The sequence below is a fragment of the Oncorhynchus tshawytscha genome, linkage group LG25 (genome assembly GCF_018296145.1).
Source record: "Oncorhynchus tshawytscha isolate Ot180627B linkage group LG25, Otsh_v2.0, whole genome shotgun sequence".
NCBI lineage: Eukaryota > Metazoa > Chordata > Actinopteri > Salmoniformes > Salmonidae > Oncorhynchus > Oncorhynchus tshawytscha.
The window spans coordinates 19,049,572-19,071,493 of NC_056453.1; the positions used below are offsets into that span (position 1 = coordinate 19,049,572).

Below are 21,922 nucleotides of genomic sequence, written 5' to 3' on the forward strand. Positions count from 1 at the left end.
TATATGCCTGGCAAAATATACAAATGCTGAAATGCCATTTCCTGTCACATACATCAAGGACCAATTAAGATCATGCTTAGAATAGGATCACAAATGTATCCTTATCTTTGCTTCATCTTAAATGGATAGCTGTCCCTTCAAAAAATGTTAAGACGCAAACTATTTCAAGGTTTCACATTTCTCCAATTCCATCCATCGGTTTATGTAACGTCTGCCCTCTGCCTCTGAAAACCATTGTCTGGCCACCATGCCACTAGATCCCAGAATAAGCCCCATAATGAGAGATGACAGAGAACTAATCAGGGGGGTGGTTTACTTTTCCATGCCCAAAACAACGGGAAGGATATGAGGGGCGACCCAAATTATCTCAATAAAAGCCGCCCCCAGTGAGTCCCTTTGATTACTGAGGGATCCGCCTGAGGGAGAACTCTGGTGAGTAATATTAAAACCTCTCCTATAGAGGTTTGTGCACTACTGACTGTCTATGCTAAAGCTTTTTTATCAACAAAAGGTTCCATTATGATGTTTTCAAATGCAAAAATGAATGAAAAAATAATGGTTCCTATATCTCCTCAGGTGAGTGAAACAAAACAGCAACCTTTTCTCAGTGAGTCTGGATTTGGGTAAGGTTGAAGACACTTTATTTTACAGTCCTCTCTCAGCTGGTCCTTTTAATTGATTCCTGTCACTGGATGTCTCTCCATCAGAGAAAGGGAATTTCTTTGACTTATTTTGAAACTCTGCTTTCCCTTCACAGTAAAAGCCCAGCCATGAGTACGGACGCAGAGATGGCCATTTTCGGCGAGGCAGCCATATACCTCCGGAAACCGGAGAGAGAGAGGATTGCCGCTCAGAACATCCCATTTGATGCCAAGACAGCCTGCTATGTAACTGACAGCAAAGAGCTGTACCTCAAAGGCAACATCCAGAAGAGAGACAGTGGCAAAGTCACTGTAAAGATTACTGGTGGACAAGTGAGTGTTTGACTCCACAACTAATTAATATAGACAGTATTACTACACTGAGTATACCAAACATTAGGAACACCTTCCTAATATTGAGTTGCACCCCCCCCTTTTCCCTCAGAACAGACATAGTTCGTTGCGCATGGACTCTACAAGGTGTTTAAAGCGTTCCACAGGGATGCTGGCCCATTTTGACTCTAATGTTTCTAACAGTTGTGTCAAGTTAGCTGGATGTCCTTTGGGTGTCGGACCATGCTTTATACACACGGGAAACGGTTGAGTGTGGAAGAACCCAGCAGCGTTGCAGTTATTGGCACAAACTGGTGAGCCTGGCACCTACTAACATACCCCGATCAAAGGCACTTAAATCTTTTGTCTTTCCCATTGACCCTCTGAACGGCACACGTACACAGTCCATGTCTCAACTGTTTCAAGGCTTAAACATCTTTCTTTAATATGTCTCCTCCCCTTCATCTACACTGATTGAAGTGGATTTAAGTGTCATCAATAAGGGATCATATCTTTCATCTGGATTCACCTGGCCAGTCTTTATCACAGAAAGAGCAGGTGTTAATGTTTTGCATACTCAGTGTACATTGTAATAATAACTAATACAATATGTTAGTAATTAACAGAAGTAGTACTACATGTTAATAACTCTCGTGTCTAACTTTCCAAGGGTGTAACAGTGACGGAGGATGATGTGTATCCAATGAATCCTCCGAAATTTGATAAGATTGAGGACATGGCCATGATGACCCACCTCAACGAGGCCACTGTGCTGTATAACCTCAAAGAGCGTTACGCAGCATGGATGATCTATGTGAGTCTAGACTGCTTGACATTACGTACTGTCAGTGGTGGAAAAAGTACTCAATTGTCATACAGTACTTGAGTAAATGTAAAGATACCTTAATATAAAAATATAAAAGTGAAAGTCACCCAGTAAAATACTATTTGAGTAAAAGTCTTAAAAGTATTTGTTTTTAAATATACTTAAGTATCAAAAGTAAAAGTATAAATCCTCTCAAATTCCTTATATTAAGCAAACCAGAAAGCAGAATTATTATATATTTTTACATTTACAGATAGCCAGGGGCCCACTCGAACACTCAGACATAATTTACAAATGAAGCATTTGTGCTTAGTGAGTCCGCAAGATCAGGCAGTAGGGATGACCAGGGGTGTTCCCTTGATAAGTGCGTGAGTTGGACCATTTTCCTGTCAAAATGTAACAAGTACTTTTGGGTGTCAGGGAAAATGTATGGAGTAAAAAGTACATTATTTTCTTTAGGCACGTAGTGAAGTAAAAGTACACCAAAAAACGACTTAAGTTGTACTTTAAAGTATTTTTATTTAAGTACTTTAGACCACTGTGTAGTATATACAATTCTTTATCATTCACTCCAATACAATATCAATGAGATAAGCCAAAAGTAATGGTTACTAAACTGTGTTTCAGACCTACTCTGGGCTGTTCTGTGTTACTGTGAACCCCTATAAGTGGTTACCAGTCTACAACCAGGGGGTGGTAGTGGCCTATAGAGGGAAGAAACGCATGGAAGCCCCGCCTCATATCTTCTCTGTCTCTGACAACGCATATCAGTTCATGCTCACTGGTAAGGATGATATTTGGCTGTAATGGAAAACCTTATTTAGCAGAATTACCTGATTATGTCAATATATCCCCCTCATTAAACCCTCTCATCAAAATATTTTTATTCACAGACCGAGAGAACCAGTCTGTCCTTATCACGTAAGTTGCATTCTATATTAACAAACCGTCATATTTTTGTACCACTTATCTTACCTATCTTATTCTTTTCCCAACCTTGTTTATTTATCTGAACTCAGTGGAGAATCTGGTGCAGGGAAGACTGTGAACACTAAGCGTGTCATCCAGTACTTCGCGACAATCGCAGTGTCTGGGAAGAAAGAATCTACCAGTGGCAAAATGCAGGTGAGGCCCTGTGATACCAGACTGATGCCAGCTGACAAAAACCTAGTTCAAATGTATGTAATAGTCATTTTAACAAGTAAATAGTGGTTTGTGAAGTAAAGTGTAAGCAATTATTCTGCAGGGCTCGCTGGAGGATCAAATCATTGCAGCCAACCCCCTGCTAGAGGCCTATGGGAATGCCAAAACTGTGAGGAACGACAACTCCTCACGATTTGTAAGTTGAACCTATTACAGTTATCTTTAATATAATTCTTAAGACGTGTTACAGTTCAAACCAGGAATCCTACATTATTATTTTCCAAACAGGGTAAATTCATCAGGATTCATTTTGGAACCACTGGAAAGCTAGCATCAGCTGATATTGAGACATGTGAGTCTATGCTGTATGTTTCTGTGCATGGTCTTGACTAGAGGTTATGGAAGGCATTGACACTCTTGACTCTTTCCCCAGACTTGCTGGAAAAGTCCAGAGTGACATTCCAGCTTGCTGATGAGAGAAGTTATCACATATTCTATCAAGTAATGACCAACCACAAGCCAGAGCTGATAGGTAAGGATCACATGACTAATGGTATTGCCAATGGTCCATCCTGACATTAAAGCTGAGTATTGCATTTTAAATCACTAATGACTATATTAATCTCCACAGAGATGCTGCTCATCACAACCAACCCATATGATTTCCCCATGATCAGTCAGGGGCAGATCACTGTGACCAGCATCGTAGACAAAGATGAACTGGTCGCCACCGATGTAGGTCTTCTTGATTTGACAAATAACTTGACAAATTATGTTTGCACATTTACCACAATGCGATTAGCATAATACAACATCATGTGGAATCTACTTATAGTATATATTTTGTTTCCTACTCTTCTATTAACATTGAATCTACTTATAGTATATATTTTGTTTCCTACTCTTCTATTAACATTGAATCTACTTATAGTATATATTTTGTTTCCTACTCTTCTATTAACATTGAATCTACTTATAGTATATATTTTGTTTCCTACTCTTCTATTAACATTGAATCTACTTATAGTATATATTTTGTTTCCTACTCTTCTATTAACATTGAATCTACTTATAGTATATATTTTGTTTCCTACTCTTCTATTAACATTGAATCTACTTATATCTGATTGATTTGACTACTAGACTGCTATTGATATCTTGGGCTTCACGCTGGATGAGAAGATGGGCATCTTCAAGCTGACAGGTGCTGTGATGCATCATGGGAACATGAAGTTCAAGCAGAAGCAGAGGGAGGAGCAAGCAGAGCCAGACGGCACTGAGGGTAAACATGGGTTTTGAATATGTAGACATAATATGAACACACTGTATATATATACTGTATATATATATATACTTACTCTGAAAAGTACAACATGTGACTCATCTCAGTGATGGTCAACTTTAATTAATAGAGATGTTAACATTCTTCTACGGCTCCTGTCATTGTTTTAGTGGCTGACAAAATTGCCTACCTCCTGGGCCTGAATTCTGCAGATCTGCTAAAAGCTCTCTGCTACCCCAGAGTGAAGGTTGGAAATGAATATGTCACCAAGGGACAGACAGTCCAGCAGGTGAAAAATCACATCTATTCAATATTACCAATAAATGCACATCAATCAGTCCATTATGATTATTCCAATTCTGTTGTATTATTGTTGAACTTTTAGGTCCATAATTCAGTTATGGCCCTGGCAAAATCCATCTACGAGAAGATGTTCTTGTGGATGGTTATCCGCATTAACCAGATGTTGGACACCAAGCAGCCAAGGCAGTTCTTCATTGGTGTCCTGGACATCGCTGGGTTTGAGATCTTTGACGTAAGTATTGAATGTCCTCAGCACAGTACTTAATCTAATGATACAGTCTCTGTAACATTGAAACACAATATGCCAATCAAATACTTTCTACAGTACAACAGTCTGGAGCAGCTGTGTATCAACTTCACCAACGAAAAACTGCAACAGTTTTTCAACCACCACATGTTTGTGCTGGAACAAGAGGAGTACAAGAAAGAGGGAATTGAGTGGGAGTTCATAGACTTTGGAATGGACTTGGCCGCCTGCATTGAGCTCATTGAGAAGGTAAGTGTAATGGGAATGCTTCATGTCAGATGAGAATAATTTACACTACTGTTGTATCTCGTATCAACCTCTTTTCAACCTCATCCCACTACAGCCAATGGGCATCTTTTCCATCCTCGAAGAGGAGTGCATGTTCCCCAAGGCTTCAGACACCACCTTCAAGAGCAAGCTGTACGACCAGCATCTGGGAAAGACTGGCTGCTTTCAGAAGCCCAAGCCTGCCAAAGGCAAGGCCGAGGCCCACTTCTCCCTGATGCACTATGCCGGAACTGTTGACTACAACATCTGTGGATGGCTGGACAAGAACAAGGACCCGCTGAACGAGTCTGTGGTCCAGCTGTATCAGAAGTCTGCCGTTAAACTGCTGTCTCTCTTATATGCAAGCTTTACACAAGCCGATGGTATGGGATCTATAACTTTACCTCTAAAAACATGGTCTTGTATACACAACATGGTGTTATAGATATTCACACAACTCCTGCTTGTTTCATTGACAGATCTTAGCAAGAAAGGTGCCAAGAAGAAAGGTGGCTCCTTCCAAACAGTGTCTGCCTTGTTTAGGGTAGGCGGATGCATCAAGTAGTGAGAATAACGACTACAAATGAGGTATTGAGACTCAAACGTTCCACTCATTTACGTTACTATCATCCCACAGGAGAACTTGGGCAAGCTGATGACAAACCTCAGATGCACTCATCCTCACTTTGTGCGCTGCTTGATTCCCAACGAGTCAAAGACTCCAGGTAGCACTAAAGCATTGGTTACTGAGTGTATGTACGAGATGGAGTGAGCTCCAAAAGTAATGGGACAGCGGATTTTTGTTGTTGTTTTGTTTTATTGTAAAATGTATTGTAAAACACTTCTACATGGATGTGGATGCTACCACGACTACGGATAATCCTGAATGAATTGTGAATAATGATGAGTGAGACAGTTACCGACGCACAAATATCTTTGCATGCTGGGAATATGGGACCAAATACTAAACTTTGGACCACTTTAATCCACATAAGTGAATTTGTCCCAATGCTTTTGCTCCCCTAGAATGGGGGGACTATTTAAAACAAAAGTTATATTTTCTAAACGGTTAATCCGATATGGATGAAAATACCATTAAATTAAAGCTAACACGTTAACCTCATAGTCATTTCAAATCCAAATTGCTGGAGTACAGAGCCAAAGCAACAAAAAATGTGTAACAGTCCCAATACTTTTGGAGCTCACTATGGCAGTGGACAATCATTCTCTTCAGATAAAATGCAGCCAAAATCTTGTACATCTTAGGTCTCATGGAGAATGCCTTGGTGATCCACCAGCTGAGGTGTAATGGTGTGTTAGAAGGTATCAGAATCTGCAGAAAAGGTTTCCCAAGCAGAATCCTGTATGGTGATTTCAAGCAAAGGTATACTATCATTCCATGGTAGTTCACCAAAAATGCTATGCATTTAAATCCTGTGAAAAAAATACAACATACTTAAAATATATATCTTTCATGTTTGGAACAGGTACAAAGTATTGAATGCCAGTGTTATCCCCGATGGCCAGTTCATTGACAACAAGAAAGCTTCAGAGAGGCTCTTGGGGTCAATTGATGTGGACCACACTCAGTACAAATTTGGGCACACCAAGGTAAGAGGAGCCCAATTTTGTTCACAATCACAAGCCACAATGTTAACATTGGCAGCCGATCTAAATCCTATTCTACGGCCCAACTATCTATTTTTGTCTCTCAGGTGTTTTTTAAGGCTGGGCTGCTGGGAACTCTGGAGGAGATGAGAGATGAGAAGCTGGCAGCGTTGGTTACAATGACTCAAGCGCTCTGCAGAGGCTTCGTCATGAGGAAGGAGTTCAAAAAGATGATGGAGCAAAGGTAAGACTGTTAAATTGCCTCAGGAGGACTGATCTGCTTGACTAATTATCTGTGAAGCTATAATATTTCATTTTTCTGACCATGGAGATTGATGTAATAACCACTTATTCCTCACACAGAGAATCTATCTTCATCGTCCAGTACAACATCCGCTCCTTCATGAACGTGAAACACTGGCCATGGATGAAGCTGTACTTCAAGATCAAGCCCCTGCTGAAAAGTGCTGAGACAGAGAAGGAAATGGCCACCATGAAGGAAGAGTTTGCCAAGTGCAAGGAGAACCTGGCCAAGGCTGAAGCCAAGAAGAAGGAACTAGAGGAGAAAATGGTCTCCCTTCTGCAGGAAAATAACGATCTTCAGTTACAAGTAGCTTCGGTATGTTATTCACCAGTTAGGCCCCAAAACATTTACAACAAAGCTTTATTGACATTGTAAAATAAATAAAAGCATGTCAAAAATATAAAAGGTTAAACACCAACGGTATTCACTAAGTTGATGGGTAATATTTAGGATAATGTTTTACAGCTTTGTCATTCTATTTTTAATTTTGAAAACATCTTATTTTCTAATTGTATATATTTGACATGTTATGAAAATGAGCTATAATCCTTTAAAGTTTCCAAAATTCTGGTAGTTTACTGGTAAATTGAGAAGTTACCGGTAACTAATAAATACAATATTTGATTTAAACATGTTTTGAAAATAATTCTGTAGGAAAGTGAGAACCTTTCAGATGCGGAGGAGAGATGTGAGAGTCTCGTCAAGAACAAGATCCAGCTGGAGGTCAAAGCTAAAGAGCTGAGTGAGAGGCTGGAGGATGAGGAGGAGATCAACGCTGAGCTGACCGTCAAGAAGAGGAAGCTGGAGGACGAGTGTTCTGAGTTAAAGAAGGACATTGATGATCTGGAGCTCACCCTGGTTAAAGTGGAGAAAGAGAAACATGCCACTGAAAACAAGGTTAAAGACACTTCCCCGGCATAGAGTCTACATTGAAGCTATTTATTTGATCAGTTTGAGAACGGTTCACGTTTGTGTTTTGTATTGAACAGGTGAAAAACTTGACTGAAGAAGTGTCAACACTGGATGAAACCATTGTTAAATTATCCAAGGAGAAGAAAGCCCTCCAAGAAGCCCACCAGCAAGTCTTACATGATCTCCAGGCAGAGGAAGAGAAAGTCAACACTCTGACCAAAGCCAAGGCCAAGCTGGAACAGCAAGTGGACGACGTGAGTTTGACAGGTCCAGTACATCATAGGCCTACGGTATGTCATGACGTCCTAACCTTGGTATATTCTTACAATGATCCCATGTGATGTTACAGGTAGAGGGCTCTCTTGAACAAGAGAAGAAACATTCCATGGACCTTGAGAGATCCAGGAAGAAGATTGAGGGAGATTTAAAACATGCCCAGGAATCCATAATGGATCTGGAGAATGAAAAACAGCAAATGGATGAAAACCAGAAGAAGTACGATGAAATACTTCTTACATACTGTACACATTCTACTGGATCAGGTTATATCCACATTTTAACAACTTTCAATGAATATTTCACTTATAGGAAAGACTTTGAAATCTGTCATCTTGCTGGGAAAATGGAGGATGAGCAAGCCCTTGGTGCCCAGTTGCAGAAGAAACTAAAGGAACATCAGGTATCAAATTGCAACAAATGTTTCAAGCAATGATGTTGATATGTGGTGCAACTGCCAACAATGCATCCAATTTTTTATTTTTATCAACTGTTCTGTTTTTTCCAGGCCCGTATTGAGGAGCTGGAAGAGGAGATTGAGGCGGAACGTGCTACCAGGGCTAAGGTGGAGAAACAGAGGTCTGATCTCGCCAGGGAACTTGAGGAGATCAGCGAGAGGCTTGAAGAAGCTGGTGGAGCCACCATTGCTCAGAGTGAGGTGAACAAGAAGCGAGAGGCCGAGTTTCAGAAACTGAGACGAGACCTGGAGGAATCAACTCTGCACCATGAGGCTACTTCTGCTGCCCTGCGTAAGAAACACGCAGAAAGTATGGCCGAGATGGGAGAGCACATCGACAACCTGCAGCGAGTCAAGCAGAAGCTGGAGAAGGAGAAGGGAGAATACAAAATGGAGATCAGTGACCTGGTCAGCAACATGGAGTCGGTGTCCAAATTGAAGGTAAGTTGACAAGTTTATTGCTAATTGTTTATTGTTAATTTATTGCACATTTTCAAACCTATATTTATAAAGAATGTTTTGTTCTGCCAGAGTAACCTGGAGAAAATGTGCCGAAGTCTTGAAGATCAAATCAGCGAGCTAAAGGCCAAAAGCGACGAAAGTCAGCGAAACGTCACTGACATCACTGTTCAAAAAGCAAGATTCCAAACAGAGAATGGCGAGCTTTCTCGTCAGCTGGAGGAGAGAGAATCACTGGTATCCCAGCTGACCAGAAGCAAACAGGCTTTGACTTCGCAGGTGGATGAACTGAAGAGGCTGGCTGAAGAGGAGCTTAAGGTACAGAAACACAACTGATTCAAATGTCCGCATCACATCAAATAAACATTAAAACACATACTAAACGTTTCCCTTACTGGGTGTATTTGCAGGTCAAAAATGCCCTAGCCCATGTCCTCCAATCGTCCCGCCATGACTGTGACCTGCTGAGGGAGCAGTTCGAGGAGGAGCAGGAGGCCAAGGCAGAGTTGCAGCGCGGCATGTCCAAGGCCAATGGAGAGGTGGCTCAGTGGAGAACCAAATACGAGTCTGATGCCATCCAGAGAACAGAAGAGCTGGAGGAGGCCAAGTATGATTAGTCAGACCTGTAGATATACAGAGTTAGGGTCTCACGCTGACACCAAACATTCAATTGCAAAGATATTCTGATTTGCATACAGTGTTTTTTTTTTAAACTGTCGATGACAATTTAGAGACCATTCTATTTCTTAATACAGTGCCTTGCGAAAGTATTCGGCCCCCTTGAACTTTGCGACCTTTTGCCACATTTCAGGCTTCAAACATAAAGATATAAAACTGTATTTTTTTGTGAAGAATCAACAACAAGTGGGACACAATCATGAAGTGGAACGACATTTATTGGATATTTCAAACTTTTTTAACAAATCAAAAACTGAAAAATTGGGCGTGCAAAATTATTCAGCCCCCTTAAGTTAATAATTTGTAGCGCCACCTTTTGCTGCGATTACAGCTGTAAGTCGCTTGGGGTATGTCTCTATCAGTTTTGCACATCGAGAGACTGAATTATTTTCCCATTCCTCCTTGCAAAACAGCTCGAGCTCAGTGAGGTTGGATGGAGAGCATTTGTGAACAGCAGTTTTCAGTTCTTTCCACAGATTCTCGATTGGATTCAGGTCTGGACTTTGACTTGGCCATTCTAACACCTGGATATGTTTATTTTTGAACCATTCCATTGTAGATTTTGCTTTATGTTTTGGATCATTGTCTTGTTGGAAGACAAATCTCCGTCCCAGTCTCAGGTCTTTTGCAGACTCCATCAGGTTTTCTTCCAGAATGGTCCTGTATTTGGCTCCATCCATCTTCCCATCAATTTTAACCATCTTCCCTGTCCCTGCTGAAGAAAAGCAGGCCCAAACCATGATGCTGCCACCACCATGTTTGACAGTGGGGATGGTGTGTTCAGGGTGATGAGCTGTGTTGCTTTTACGCCAAACATAATGTTTTGCATTGTTGCCAAAAAGTTCAATTTTGGTTTCATCTGACCAGAGCACCTTCTTCCACATGTTTGGTGTGTCTCCCAGGTGGCTTGTGGCAAACTTTAAATGACACTTTTTATGGATATCTTTAAGAAATGGCTTTCTTCTTGCCACTCTTCCATAAAGGCCAGATTTGTGCAATATACGACTGATTGTTGTCCTATGGACAGAGTCTCCCACCTCAGCTGTAGATCTCTGCAGTTCATCCAGAGTGATCATGGGCCTCTTGGCTGCATCTCTGATCAGTCTTCTCCTTGTATGAGCTGAAAGTTTAGAGGGACGGCCAGGTCTTGGTAGATTTGCAGTGGTCTGATACTCCTTCCATTTCAATATTATCGCTTGCACAGTGCTCCTTGGGATGTTTAAAGCTTTGGAAATCTTTTTGTATCCAAATCCGGCTTTAAACTTCTTCACAACAGTATCTCGGACCTGCCTGGTGTGTTCCTTGTTCTTCATGATGCTCTCTGCGCTTTTAACAGACCTCTGAGACTATCACAGTGCAGGTGCATTTATACGGAGACTTGATTACACACAGGTGGATTGTATTTATCATCATTAGTCATTTAGGTCAACATTGGATCATTCAGAGATCCTCACTGAACTTCTGGAGAGAGTTTGCTGCACTGAAAGTAAAGGGGCTGAATAATTTTGCACGCCCAATTTTTCAGTTTTTGATTTGTTAAAAAAAGTTTGAAATATCCAATAAATGTTGTTCCACTTTATGATTGTGTCCCACTTGTTGTTGATTCTTCACAAAAAAATACAGTTTTATATCTTTATGATTGAAGCCTGAAATGTGGCAAAAGGTCGCAAAGTTCAAGGGGGCCGAATACTTTCGCAAGGCACTGTATATAGCAGCATTTGCTGGAATCTCTATATCTATGTCTCTCTATAACTTTTAATTTATCTATTAGGAAGAAGCTTGCCCTGCGTCTTCAGGATGCTGAAGAGACAATTGAGGCTGTGAACGCTAAGTGTTCCTCTCTGGAGAAGAGCAAGCAGAGGCTGCAGGGAGAGGTAGAGGACCTGGTGATTGATCAGGAGAAAAATAATGCCTGGGCCGCTAACCTGGACAAAAGGCAAAAGAACTTTGACAAGGTATTACATGACTTGGAGAAGACTCAAATCATTTTAAGTTGAGGTCTATTTCTTGGTAACAAATGTTTTGTCTCCTCAGGTTTTGACTGAATGGAAGCAGAAGTATGAGGAGAGTCAGGCTGAGCTGGAAGGTTCCCAGAAAGGGTCTCATGCTGTGAGCACTGAGCTCTTCAAAATGAAGAATTCTTACGAGGAATGTCTGGATCAGCTGGAGACCATGAAAAGAGAGAACAAGACGCTGCAGCGTATGGCTGAGACTGTGGTTTTGGCATTCTTAGACTTTAAAAAGTATCCTATAGGCAAAGGCAACTGATAAAATTATAGACCAAATATCTGTTTTTCTATTTGATCACCAGAGGAGGTCACAGACCTGAGTGATCAGCTTGGTGAGACTGGGAAGAGCATCCATGAAGTGGAGAAGACCAAGAAGATTATAGAGACTGAGAAAGCAGAGATCCAGACAGCTCTTGAGGAAGCAGAGGTACTGTGTTTCAACAATACTGTAGATGAGTAAAGTTGGTGTGGTTCAGTTCTGCGCATGAAACCTGGTAGGTTGTACTCTTTAAAGTTACATGTACACTTCAATGCAAGTGTTCTTCAATCACCACCTGTATCTCCCTCAGGCCTCTCTGGAGCATGAGGAGTCCAAGATCCTACGTGTGCACCTGGAGCTGGCCCAGGTCAAAGGAGAAGTGGGCAGGAAGGTAGCGGAGAAGGACGAGGAGATGGATAAGCTAAAATGCAACAGCCAGAGGTTGATCGAGTCCATGCAGAGCACTCTGGAAGCTGAGGTCAGGGGCAGGAATGATGCTCTCAGGTTCAAACGCAAAATGGAGGCTGATCTTAACGAGATGGAGGTCCAGCTGAGTCATGTCAACCGGCAGTCTGCTGAGGCCCAGAAACAGCTGAGGAATGTCCAGGGACAACTTAAGGTGAGGGTCACTTTTACTGCAAACAGCCATGTGATGAATTTTGGAGCAGGGTAATGTGTGGCATCATAACAGAGCAGGGTAGTAGCACTATCCACCAACTTCACTGAATTGGTGTTAGAAGTAGGATCCACAACTCTACTTCCTTGCTGCACTTCAGTTGCAGCTTCATAAAACTAATCAAGACATGGTTGTGACTGGTTTTCCAGGATGCCCAGCTGCACCTGGATGAGGCTCTGCGTAGCCAGGAGGACCTGAGGGACCAGGCAGCCATGGTAGAGCGCAGGAGCTCCCTGATGCAGGCCGAAGTGGAGGAGCTGAGGGCTGCCCTGGAGCAGACGGAGAGGAGCCGCAAGATGGCCGAGCAGGAACTGACTGACACCTGTGAGAGAGTGGGGCTGCTGCATTCCCAGGTTAGTTGTCAGTGGCTTACTTACATCATATTTATAAGGAAATATAATCATGTAAATTACAGTTGAGGCCTGATCTACTCTCATCGGTCAAGTCAGGAAGAACTTCTCAAGTTTAAGAACTTCTGTTTCAGAACATCAACCTGATGAGCACCAAAAAGAAGCTGGATACTGACCTCACCCAACTCCAGGCTGAGGTTGAGGATGCTGTCCAGGAGGCCAGGAATGCAGAGGAGAAAGCCAAGAAGGCAATCACGGAAGTGAGTGACAACCAGAGGTTTCACTGAGTACACTGTCATAGACATCCCTCTTTCAATCCTGTTTGTCCTTGTTCTCTGTGTGCCAATGCAGGCAGCCATGATGGCTGAGGAGCTGAAGAAGGAGCAGGACACCAGCGCTCACCTGGAGAGGATGAGGAAAAACCTGGAGGTCACAGTCAAGGACCTGCAGGTCCGTCTGGACGAGGCTGAGAACTTGGCCATGAAGGGAGGCAAGAAGCAGCTCCAGAAACTGGAGACCAGGGTGAGTCAATAACAGCTATTCTCTTTTGATATGCAAATACATAGCTCTCAAATGGATGATATCCAGAGGATTAGCCGACTGAGTACGAGCGGTAGGAAAATCTCAAGGCTATAATAACTCTGCATCTGAATTTCAAATAGATTTTTCAAAAGAAGTGCACATTAATTAAACAAATATATTTGAAAGAGTGACATTCCAACCTTTGACCCTCTGGGTTGCAGGTGCGAGAGTTGGAGGGAGAACTGGAGACTGAGCAGAGGATGGGAGTTGATGCCATCAAAGGAGTCAGGAAATATGAGAGGAGAGTCAAGGAACTCTCCTACCAGGTAGAGGATTACCATATTGCATTGATATTACGACTACTACAGTAGTTTAATGATAATGATGGTTATGATGAGGACGATGATGTAGAGTAGGTGGATGAAGACAAAATGGTAATAATAACAATATTTTCCAGGCAGAGGAGGACAAGAAGAATGTCTTCAGACTCCAGGACCTGGTGAACAAGCTGCAGTTGAAAGTAAAGGCATACAAACGCCAGGCTGAGGAAGCTGTAAGAAAAACTTCCATTTGTCATCTATACCCCAATTCAAAATGGCTGCATATTTATTTAATTATGACGTTAACCTTGATGCTGAATTTCTCCACAGGAAGAGCAGGCTAACACCCACCTGAATAAGTTCCGGAAAGTGCAACATGAACTGGAGGAGGCATCCGAGAGGGCTGATCTCGCTGACTCCCAGGTCAACAAGATGAGAGCCAAGAACAGAGACATGGGCTCAACGGTTTGTTTGAAATGATACCTTTACAGAAAATGTTGTTTAGTAATGCCACAGTATTCATAGGTAGTGAATGATATCAAACCTTTCTTTCTCCAAACAGAGCAAAGAATAGTGAAGAGAAGATATGACTCAGAAGACTCCTTAAATAGGAGTTTTGAATGACTTATGTACTACGCATGCTTGGCTCACTGTATGTGCTGTATTATTAAACTCACATAATATGGGTTTTGTGTGTAGGCCTATGATATAAGCTCCTTGGAAAGAATAATGCATTTCTACCTGAAGTATTTTGGCGCCGCCTTGTGGTTAACACCCGGTTGAATTTTTTGTATCTGCCTCCACTATTTTACTTCAAGATTGCGACACTAAGATTACTTTCAACCTAATAAATATGGCTATACTGTGTGTTACAAAGAGCATAGGCTCGCCTACCATGATTGTGAGATCTGCACTACGTTTAATTGCAAAATAAATTGTGGCACACATTTCAAAAGTATGACTACGTAGCTGCATTCATTGGACGTGCATATCATTGATCGGTGGAGCTCCGTTTCTACAGTTCACGTGATGGCAAAGTCACATTATTTTCCACGGTCGCCTTGTCAAACCTTCATAAACAATCGCGTCTTGGAGAAGTGATTCAATTGACAAAGTACATTACATTTCAATAGGCCCTGCCTTGGTGAAAGTTGCTAATTGATTACTAATCCCCACAACATAACTCATGTGCAAAAAAAAAAAACGGAAGCGAGTACCGAGTTATCTCATAGAAAGGCGCAATCGGAATTGAAGGAGCACAAACTTGACTGTGGTCTTTGCGAAAGGGAGTTCACACAAACGGAGAAGCGCCCATATACACACGCTCAGAACGCATCTGCGCTGAGCTCAGGATTTTACAGGATTCTTTTGACAAGGGATACCTTTTCATTCACTCAGCAAGTACTTTAACCAGATTCGCAACATGTTGGATTGTTGTCATTGATGCGCTAACTAATGAACATTACAAGTTTGACAAGAAAGAGCCAAGTGAATCTCGAGGAAGGGGATCAGTCTGTGTGAATCTACGCGCGGACCCGACGTTATCTTCTCCGGTATAACGATGTCTGGATATTACTGCAAAAGTTTATACTCATTCAGCGGGGATCAACATCAGCAGGGTTTGACTTTTGAAGTTGGAGAAATCATAAAGATAGTTCAGCCGTTGCCTGGCGGCTGGTGGGAAGGAGAGCTGGATGGAGTCAGGGGATGGTTCCCAGCAAGTTATGTTCAGGTCTTAGAGGTAAGTCTGAATGTCCACTCTCAGATCAATAAATGTTGCAATGCCAATGGTGAAACAAATGGCAACAAAATAAACACTTCCCCCCCCCTCTCCCTTTGAGTTTGGAGTGGCGTGTATACTCAGTAAGACCTAATGAAGTAGTAAGAGTTTCTTATGATGCTTACTATATTACCCAATGAAATAACGTCATCATAAAGAGTCAATATGTCTTCACACTTAAATAACACACTCAGATATTTTGACATTGTGGTAAATACATATGTCCACTCTCATATCCACATAACTCCACATTCACACCCCATGGCTGGTATCTAACAGATGTGGCGATTTTGTTTCAGAAGAGATTAGGGTTTTAAACAGTTTTCCCCATTGGTGTTCGATCAGCTTGAGCGCTAGCCTCCCCACAGCCTCCCCACCCCTGTCCACTCTTCTGAGGCCTCCACCACATTTCCTCATTCCTGACACATTCCATTGGAATTCTCAGGTCTCCTGCCTGTGTCTGTCTGCATGAGTGCACGGGCAGATTACTGAGGGAACACACTGCTCTGTCACAGCAAGGTCACAAGTACGCACAAACACACGCTTGTGCGGTATGCAGGTGAACACAAGGTTCACAGAAGGACAGGGAAATCTTTAGCGAAGACGGTCTTGAATTGAGGTTTTTAGCCAAGAGTGACAAGAAAACACACAGCTAATTACATGTTTTATCAACAATTGGCAAAAGGAAATGGACACCCACCCAATGTTCACACTCGCGGACACAGTGAATCACTGGATCAGAAATGAGATGGGCAGATGGGAGTAGATCTGTAGGATGTGGGCTGGTCAGGCTGGCCGAGGCAGCTGGGTCCTCAACACACCTCAATCGGTCATTCAACATACCAGCTTGATGTAGTTGTGTAGCGCTTGAAGGGGAACTGCCAAATCACCAGTGACCCTGGGGTTCCACCAGTGACCCTGGGGTTCCACCAGTGACCCTGGGGTTCCACCAGTGACCCTGGGGTTCCACCAGTGACCATGGGGTTCCAGAGCATGTGAACATCCACCTTTTATCATACCGGGTCAGATCTCTTGATAGAGGTTGTACATGTACACACAGGGAGGTTTGGAATCTGGTACTTGGTACAGTAGTGTCCATGTCTATTTTTACAGATAAGGAGAAGTGGGAAGCTGCTCTGACATGACCTGATACTGGGTGTGTAACAGGTGGAGGCTGCATTGAAGGACATGACTTGAATAGTTAGTTGCATTGGCTCAGGTTTAGGATGTGTGTTGCACCATCAACATTCCATTTGAAACACTGGCGTAGAAACAGGAAGTTCTTCCGAATGAGTTACCAAATGATTGCTACTAATGCTGACTTGGCTCTTGCATAGAGATCTGAATGGGAAAAAAAACACTATGAACTTCCTTATTCTGGTCAACCAATCAAACCAGCCAGGCATTTTCAGGAACGTCCCTTTGATCCCTTCCATTTGTTCTACACTTGAATTCAAACAAGAGGGAAACACACCTAGAAACAGCCATATATATCATCAATTCAGACCAGGGTGTTTTCAACACCGGAATCAGGGGAATGTGTGTGTTCACTGCTGGCGTAGTTTACAGTGCGGCGCTTTGATCTCTGTCTGAGACACGCTCCATTGTCATCTTCAGCAGACGAGGCTTTGTTCTCCAAACAGTCTATTCTTCTTTTTTTTTTCTTCTTCAAACTTTTGATGAATCATTCAACAGAGAACCTGTCATCAGGCCTGTGCTCGCCTTGACAGACCCTCAGATCCACACAGTCCCCAGGAACCTCCTTGCATGGATAGATGCTGCCTTCATTTGAACAAACAAATGCAACACAGAAGGCATTCAGTTCATATTTTTATGATGAGATGTTCATAACTTTATTTTTTTAATAACTTGTAGACTTTATCTTTGTGTTATTGTCATGGAATCTGGAGAATGTGTCATATAATTGGGCCCTGCCGGCTACTTTCAGATGTGAAGTAGTTTCAGGGGATGGTTATAATAAGCTATACGTTTCCTGTTACTATAGCAGTGATCCCTGGGTGAGGGATGACAGCTGCGTTTGATTTGAGGAGCTGTTTCCTGTACTTCTTTTGTGTATTTTCCAAGCTCACTGATTGACCAAGGTGATGTTATGAGATGTTTAGGACAGGGTGGTTAAAGAGAGGGTCCACTCCTAACATCAGTAAAGTGCTGAAATTTGTATTTTTCTATATCAGTATGAGTCTACCCGTTGTCTATATGGTTTTATATACAGTTAATTAGATGTTAATGATGTTAATTAGCCTATCAGAAGCTTCTAAAGCCATGACATCCTTTTCTGGAATTTTCCAAGCTGTTTAAAGGCACAGTCAACTTAGTGTATGTAAACTTCTGACCCACTGGAATTGTGATACAATGAATTATAAGTGAAATAATATGTCTGTAAACAATTGTTGGAAAAATGACTTGTGTCATGCAGAAAGTAGATGCCCTAACCGACTTGCCAAAACTATAGTTTGTTAACAAGATATTTTTGGAGTGGTTGAAAAACAAGTTTTAATGGCTCCGACCTAAGTTTATGTAAACTTCTGACTTTCAACTGTACCGGTATGACTCTGGTGGCCATGACAACCTAACTGATGAACAGAAGTGGAACAGGGCACGGTGAATCATGGATCATGCCATTGAGTCATCAAGTCAAGTGATTGCTGATTAGTGCCAAACTAATTGAGGTGGAGCTTGATGAGGAAGAGATGAGGAAAAAAGGACAAAGGAAATAAAAGCTGTAGAATTTAGATGAATGGACCAATTAGACACACCATTGATGACAGATTTCACCCAATGGAAATGGCTCTCCGAGGAACAAAGAATTTGATTGGTTCGAAGAATGAGTGAATGAAAAATTTACATTTTGGTGTATAATAGTTAGCTACATATACAGCCGTTTACCATGTTGGTGAGTTGGCAATGAACTATTACCAGAATTGTTTTTTTTTTGCTCATTTCCTATACTTATGTATTTTAGCTAGCCTCTGTTCCAATCGAAACAGATTAGACTATAGGTTATAGTGTAACTTACTGGGATTTTGTGGTGTCCATGCGATGTTATTGTTATATGATTATTCCAATAGTTGCTATGGAATGGCATCCTGCATTCATCTCTCCTTAGTGGCCCACTCTCACAAACACTCTCGCTCTAATCTCCAACCCAAAGACAGTCTAGTGTGATTATCTGCACTGGCATGACTGAGGGAGCTGGCATGGTGAGGCAATGAGGCCTGCTATATTCTGTGCTATGTGGGCATGGAGACCACAGTTCTAGTCTAGATGACAGCTGGGCAGGGTCAGCGTTACTGGGGCACCACTCCCATAAGTAATCAGGATGCCCCCGTTACTCCTGAAATATTAATGTGGGTAGAGGATGGATGTGTAACCCTAACTCTGCAGATGGGCCTAAGAGGGGAAAAAACAAAAATCTGTCGTTCTGAACAAGGCAGTTAATCCACTGTTCCTAGGCCGTCATTGTAAATAAGAATTTGTTCTTAACTGACTTGCCTAGTTAAATAAAACCCTCTCTCATTACTGCCTTTAAAGCCTTCCCTCAGTGGGTTAGTCAGCTGTGTTATGAAACTGTACCTGTGGTTGTAACTGGTCTAGTGTAGTGTTAGGACTCTGGGCTCCGCACACAGGGGGTAGGTAGATGGTCATTTAGGCTGGCATAATCCCCCTGTAGAGGAATGTGAGGGTCAGGGAGCTGCTGAGACCTACTGCCCCCATACAAACCACACTGCCAGGTGTTTCCCTGCCTGGAACATGGGAAACCTCTTCAACTCTCTAACCACCACTCCCAGTGCTGACGTCATACCTGTGGTAAACACTTTCCACTAAAGTGTATATCATCTGTATTTATCCAGTATCATACCGTAGTTACTCTGACTACTTTGAATAGCAACCAGACTGTTTGTTTAGTCCGCTGTACACGGTAGCTGCAGATGAGGGTTTTCCTTGTTTTATAAAGGAAATTACTTTCGAGGTTCTATGTTTGATATCTCTATAGGTTTGCAGTTTTCTATCTCCTACCTGGGATACTATTCAAGTAGAATGATTAAGTGTCTGTATTTCTTTGTTTGCTTTGTCAAATTAGTGAATACAAGATATGATCTTCCACTGTGCAGCATGACCTTAGCAGTCAGTAGAGACATTCCACATGCTGCGCTAACTCAATTGTCTCACGTCACTTCTACAATGTTATCAGTTAAATTTGTAAGGCTAGAGAAGGAGACCTGAGGAGGGGATAGAGAGACTTACAAGGCATGGTACAGGTCTTGTGCAATCCACATAAACTGGTATGGGCAGAGGAAGCACAAAACAGGCTTTGTTGCACGTAGGGAGCACCCTAGCACTCACCACACACTGTCTGCTATTGTCTGCTTCCTTATGTCTCAGCCTGTGTTTCTCTCTCATTGTGACTAAATGTGTGTCTAGTTTCTGTGTGTGTGTGTGTGTGCACATCTGGGAATGTGGCTTCAGGCTCTCACAATAGCCCTAAACCAAAACGACCTCTTCAAAAATAAAGACGTCTTCTACTGCCCCCATACTCTACAGCCCAAAGCAGAGCTCTCTCTCGCTCTCCATCTCCCCTCCCTCTCTCATTTCACTGTTAGTCTTTCCACTGTACACTTGCATCTGCTAGACAGAGTCTTACGGTAGTAATGACTGTGTGTGTGTGAGATGTTTCTCTCTGACTGTATTCCTCACACCCCGAGAGAGAGGCCAGGGCCCCCTAGCCGCCAGCCACTGGCTGAGTGATCTCACAGGGTTGAGAACTCTCTCCTCTTCTCCTTCGCAGCCTCAGAAGTCTTGGGCAACAGCCGTTAGCTGGCTGCTCCACTCTCCATTGGGAGCCATTGTTAAACGGATGACGATAGATTGTGAAGAGCTCATATTTGCTGAGTCATAACCATGTGTGTGTGTGTGTGTGTGTGTGTGTACCAGAGCCTTTTATCTACATTTGATGGGGAAATGTCCCCTGACAGCATCCATATTTCGTATGGGCTTTTAGTATAAGTTTTACATGGTCTGAAAGTACACATCAACATTCACCAGTCCTTCATCATTGTAATTATTGGTGGTGACCTAATGAAGGCAAGTGACTCTGGGTATATAAATATGATGGTGCTGATAAGAGTACATTAAAGGTATTTATGAGTGAATAATAGGAAACAGACACTTCCACCATCAGTCACACCTCTGTTCCTCTGACACGGCATCTGCTGACTGGACAGGATAGGGTGGGATAGAGAGATCACAGTGGGAGGGAGGGATGGAGAGGCAAAGTAAATAGAGACCGTGTGTACCTTGCTACTATTTTTGCCATCCCTCATGACTAGGAGGTACCCTGTGTGTGTGTGTGTGTGTGTGTGTGTGTGTGCCAGCCCCTGTTTGTGGCTATATGCTGGCATGTAAATATATGCACATTGTTGGGTTTGTGGCTTGTGGTCACATCATATCTCTGTACAGCCCAAGGCTACTGCAGATGCTTTGAGGATGTACAACATTTGGCAGTATTGGAAAACTCCAAACATTTCTCATTCTCAAGAATCATCACCAGCATTGTTTGCGACCTCAATGTTTCTGTATACTGAACAACATATACTTATTTAAACCACAGTTGAAAGAACTGTTACAGTTGGTTGGCCCTGGTGTACTGGGAACTTTATGTTCTCTGTAATGGCCTGTTGTCCTTGGTTCATGATACTGTTCCACCTCTGTTCTGGCATGTTGTGTTATACCTGGTCGTGTACAGGACACTGCCATCCCTGGCTCAACTAGAACCGAACCGCTGGTTTCACATACAGACCCTGACCCTCATACCCCCATCTTCCTACATCCAGATGTTTGACTAGAGGTCACTGGAGGACAGGCTGAACAACACAGACACACACACACAGTGGAGGCTGCTGAGGGGAGGACGGGCTCATGGTAATGGCTGGAACGGTCCGAATGGAATGGCATCAAACACCAGGAAACCCTGTGTTTGACATATTTGATACCATTCCGCTCCAGCCATTACCATGAGCCCGTCCTCCCCAGATAAGGTGCCACCAACCTCCTGTGGCACACACACACACACACACACACACACACACACACACACACACACACACTGACCTCACACCACCGCATGTCAGGAGTCTATGAGTAATTCAGGCATGAGTAAGGGCAGCTAAGCTTTGGACAAGGACCTGACTGGTAATCCTCTGTTGAAACTCTGGAAGGCCACTAATACAGAGGCTGCACATTTCTCCTCTC

General features: G+C 42.6%; 2 protein-coding genes across 2 annotated transcripts in view; both read left to right on the top strand.

Moving 5' to 3' along the window:
* The first annotated feature begins 383 nt into the window (after positions 1-383).
* Positions 384-14,558, top strand: LOC112224365 (myosin heavy chain, fast skeletal muscle-like). The gene is made up of 40 exons (XM_024387876.1): positions 384-432; positions 577-623; positions 758-974; positions 1,645-1,788; positions 2,428-2,584; positions 2,694-2,721; positions 2,820-2,925; positions 3,047-3,139; positions 3,232-3,295; positions 3,377-3,475; positions 3,575-3,678; positions 4,087-4,225; positions 4,396-4,514; positions 4,611-4,760; positions 4,854-5,024; positions 5,119-5,425; positions 5,522-5,586; positions 5,680-5,767; positions 6,309-6,426; positions 6,530-6,653; positions 6,758-6,894; positions 7,014-7,269; positions 7,609-7,851; positions 7,944-8,120; positions 8,216-8,361; positions 8,455-8,545; positions 8,651-9,040; positions 9,131-9,376; positions 9,469-9,665; positions 11,508-11,691; positions 11,771-11,936; positions 12,048-12,172; positions 12,315-12,623; positions 12,830-13,033; positions 13,165-13,290; positions 13,382-13,552; positions 13,774-13,878; positions 14,010-14,105; positions 14,203-14,337; positions 14,435-14,558. The coding sequence occupies exons 3-40, from the start codon at positions 771-773 to the stop codon at positions 14,444-14,446; spliced, it is 5,796 nt and encodes a 1,931-aa protein (XP_024243644.1). The 5' UTR covers positions 384-432; positions 577-623; positions 758-770; the 3' UTR covers positions 14,447-14,558.
* A 339-nt stretch (positions 14,559-14,897) lies between these two features.
* Positions 14,898-21,922, top strand: part of gas7b (growth arrest-specific 7b) — a 52,425-nt gene continuing 45,400 nt past the window's right edge. Inside the window, exon 1 of the mRNA XM_024387878.2 lies at positions 14,898-15,613. Within this exon, the coding sequence (XP_024243646.1) occupies positions 15,434-15,613 (180 nt within the window). The 5' untranslated portion in view covers positions 14,898-15,433. The remainder of the gene's footprint in view (positions 15,614-21,922) is intronic.

Excerpts from the sequence above, each read along its gene's own strand:
- LOC112224365 (XM_024387876.1), top strand. The coding sequence starts at position 771 with ATGAGTACGGACGCAGAGATGGCCATTTTCGGCGAGGCAGCCATATAC. Across the intron at positions 9,666-11,507 it reads GAAGAGCTGGAGGAGGCCAA|GAAGAAGCTTGCCCTGCGTC; the intron begins GTATGATTAGTC and ends TTTATCTATTAG. Across the intron at positions 12,173-12,314 it reads CAGCTCTTGAGGAAGCAGAG|GCCTCTCTGGAGCATGAGGA; the intron begins GTACTGTGTTTC and ends TATCTCCCTCAG.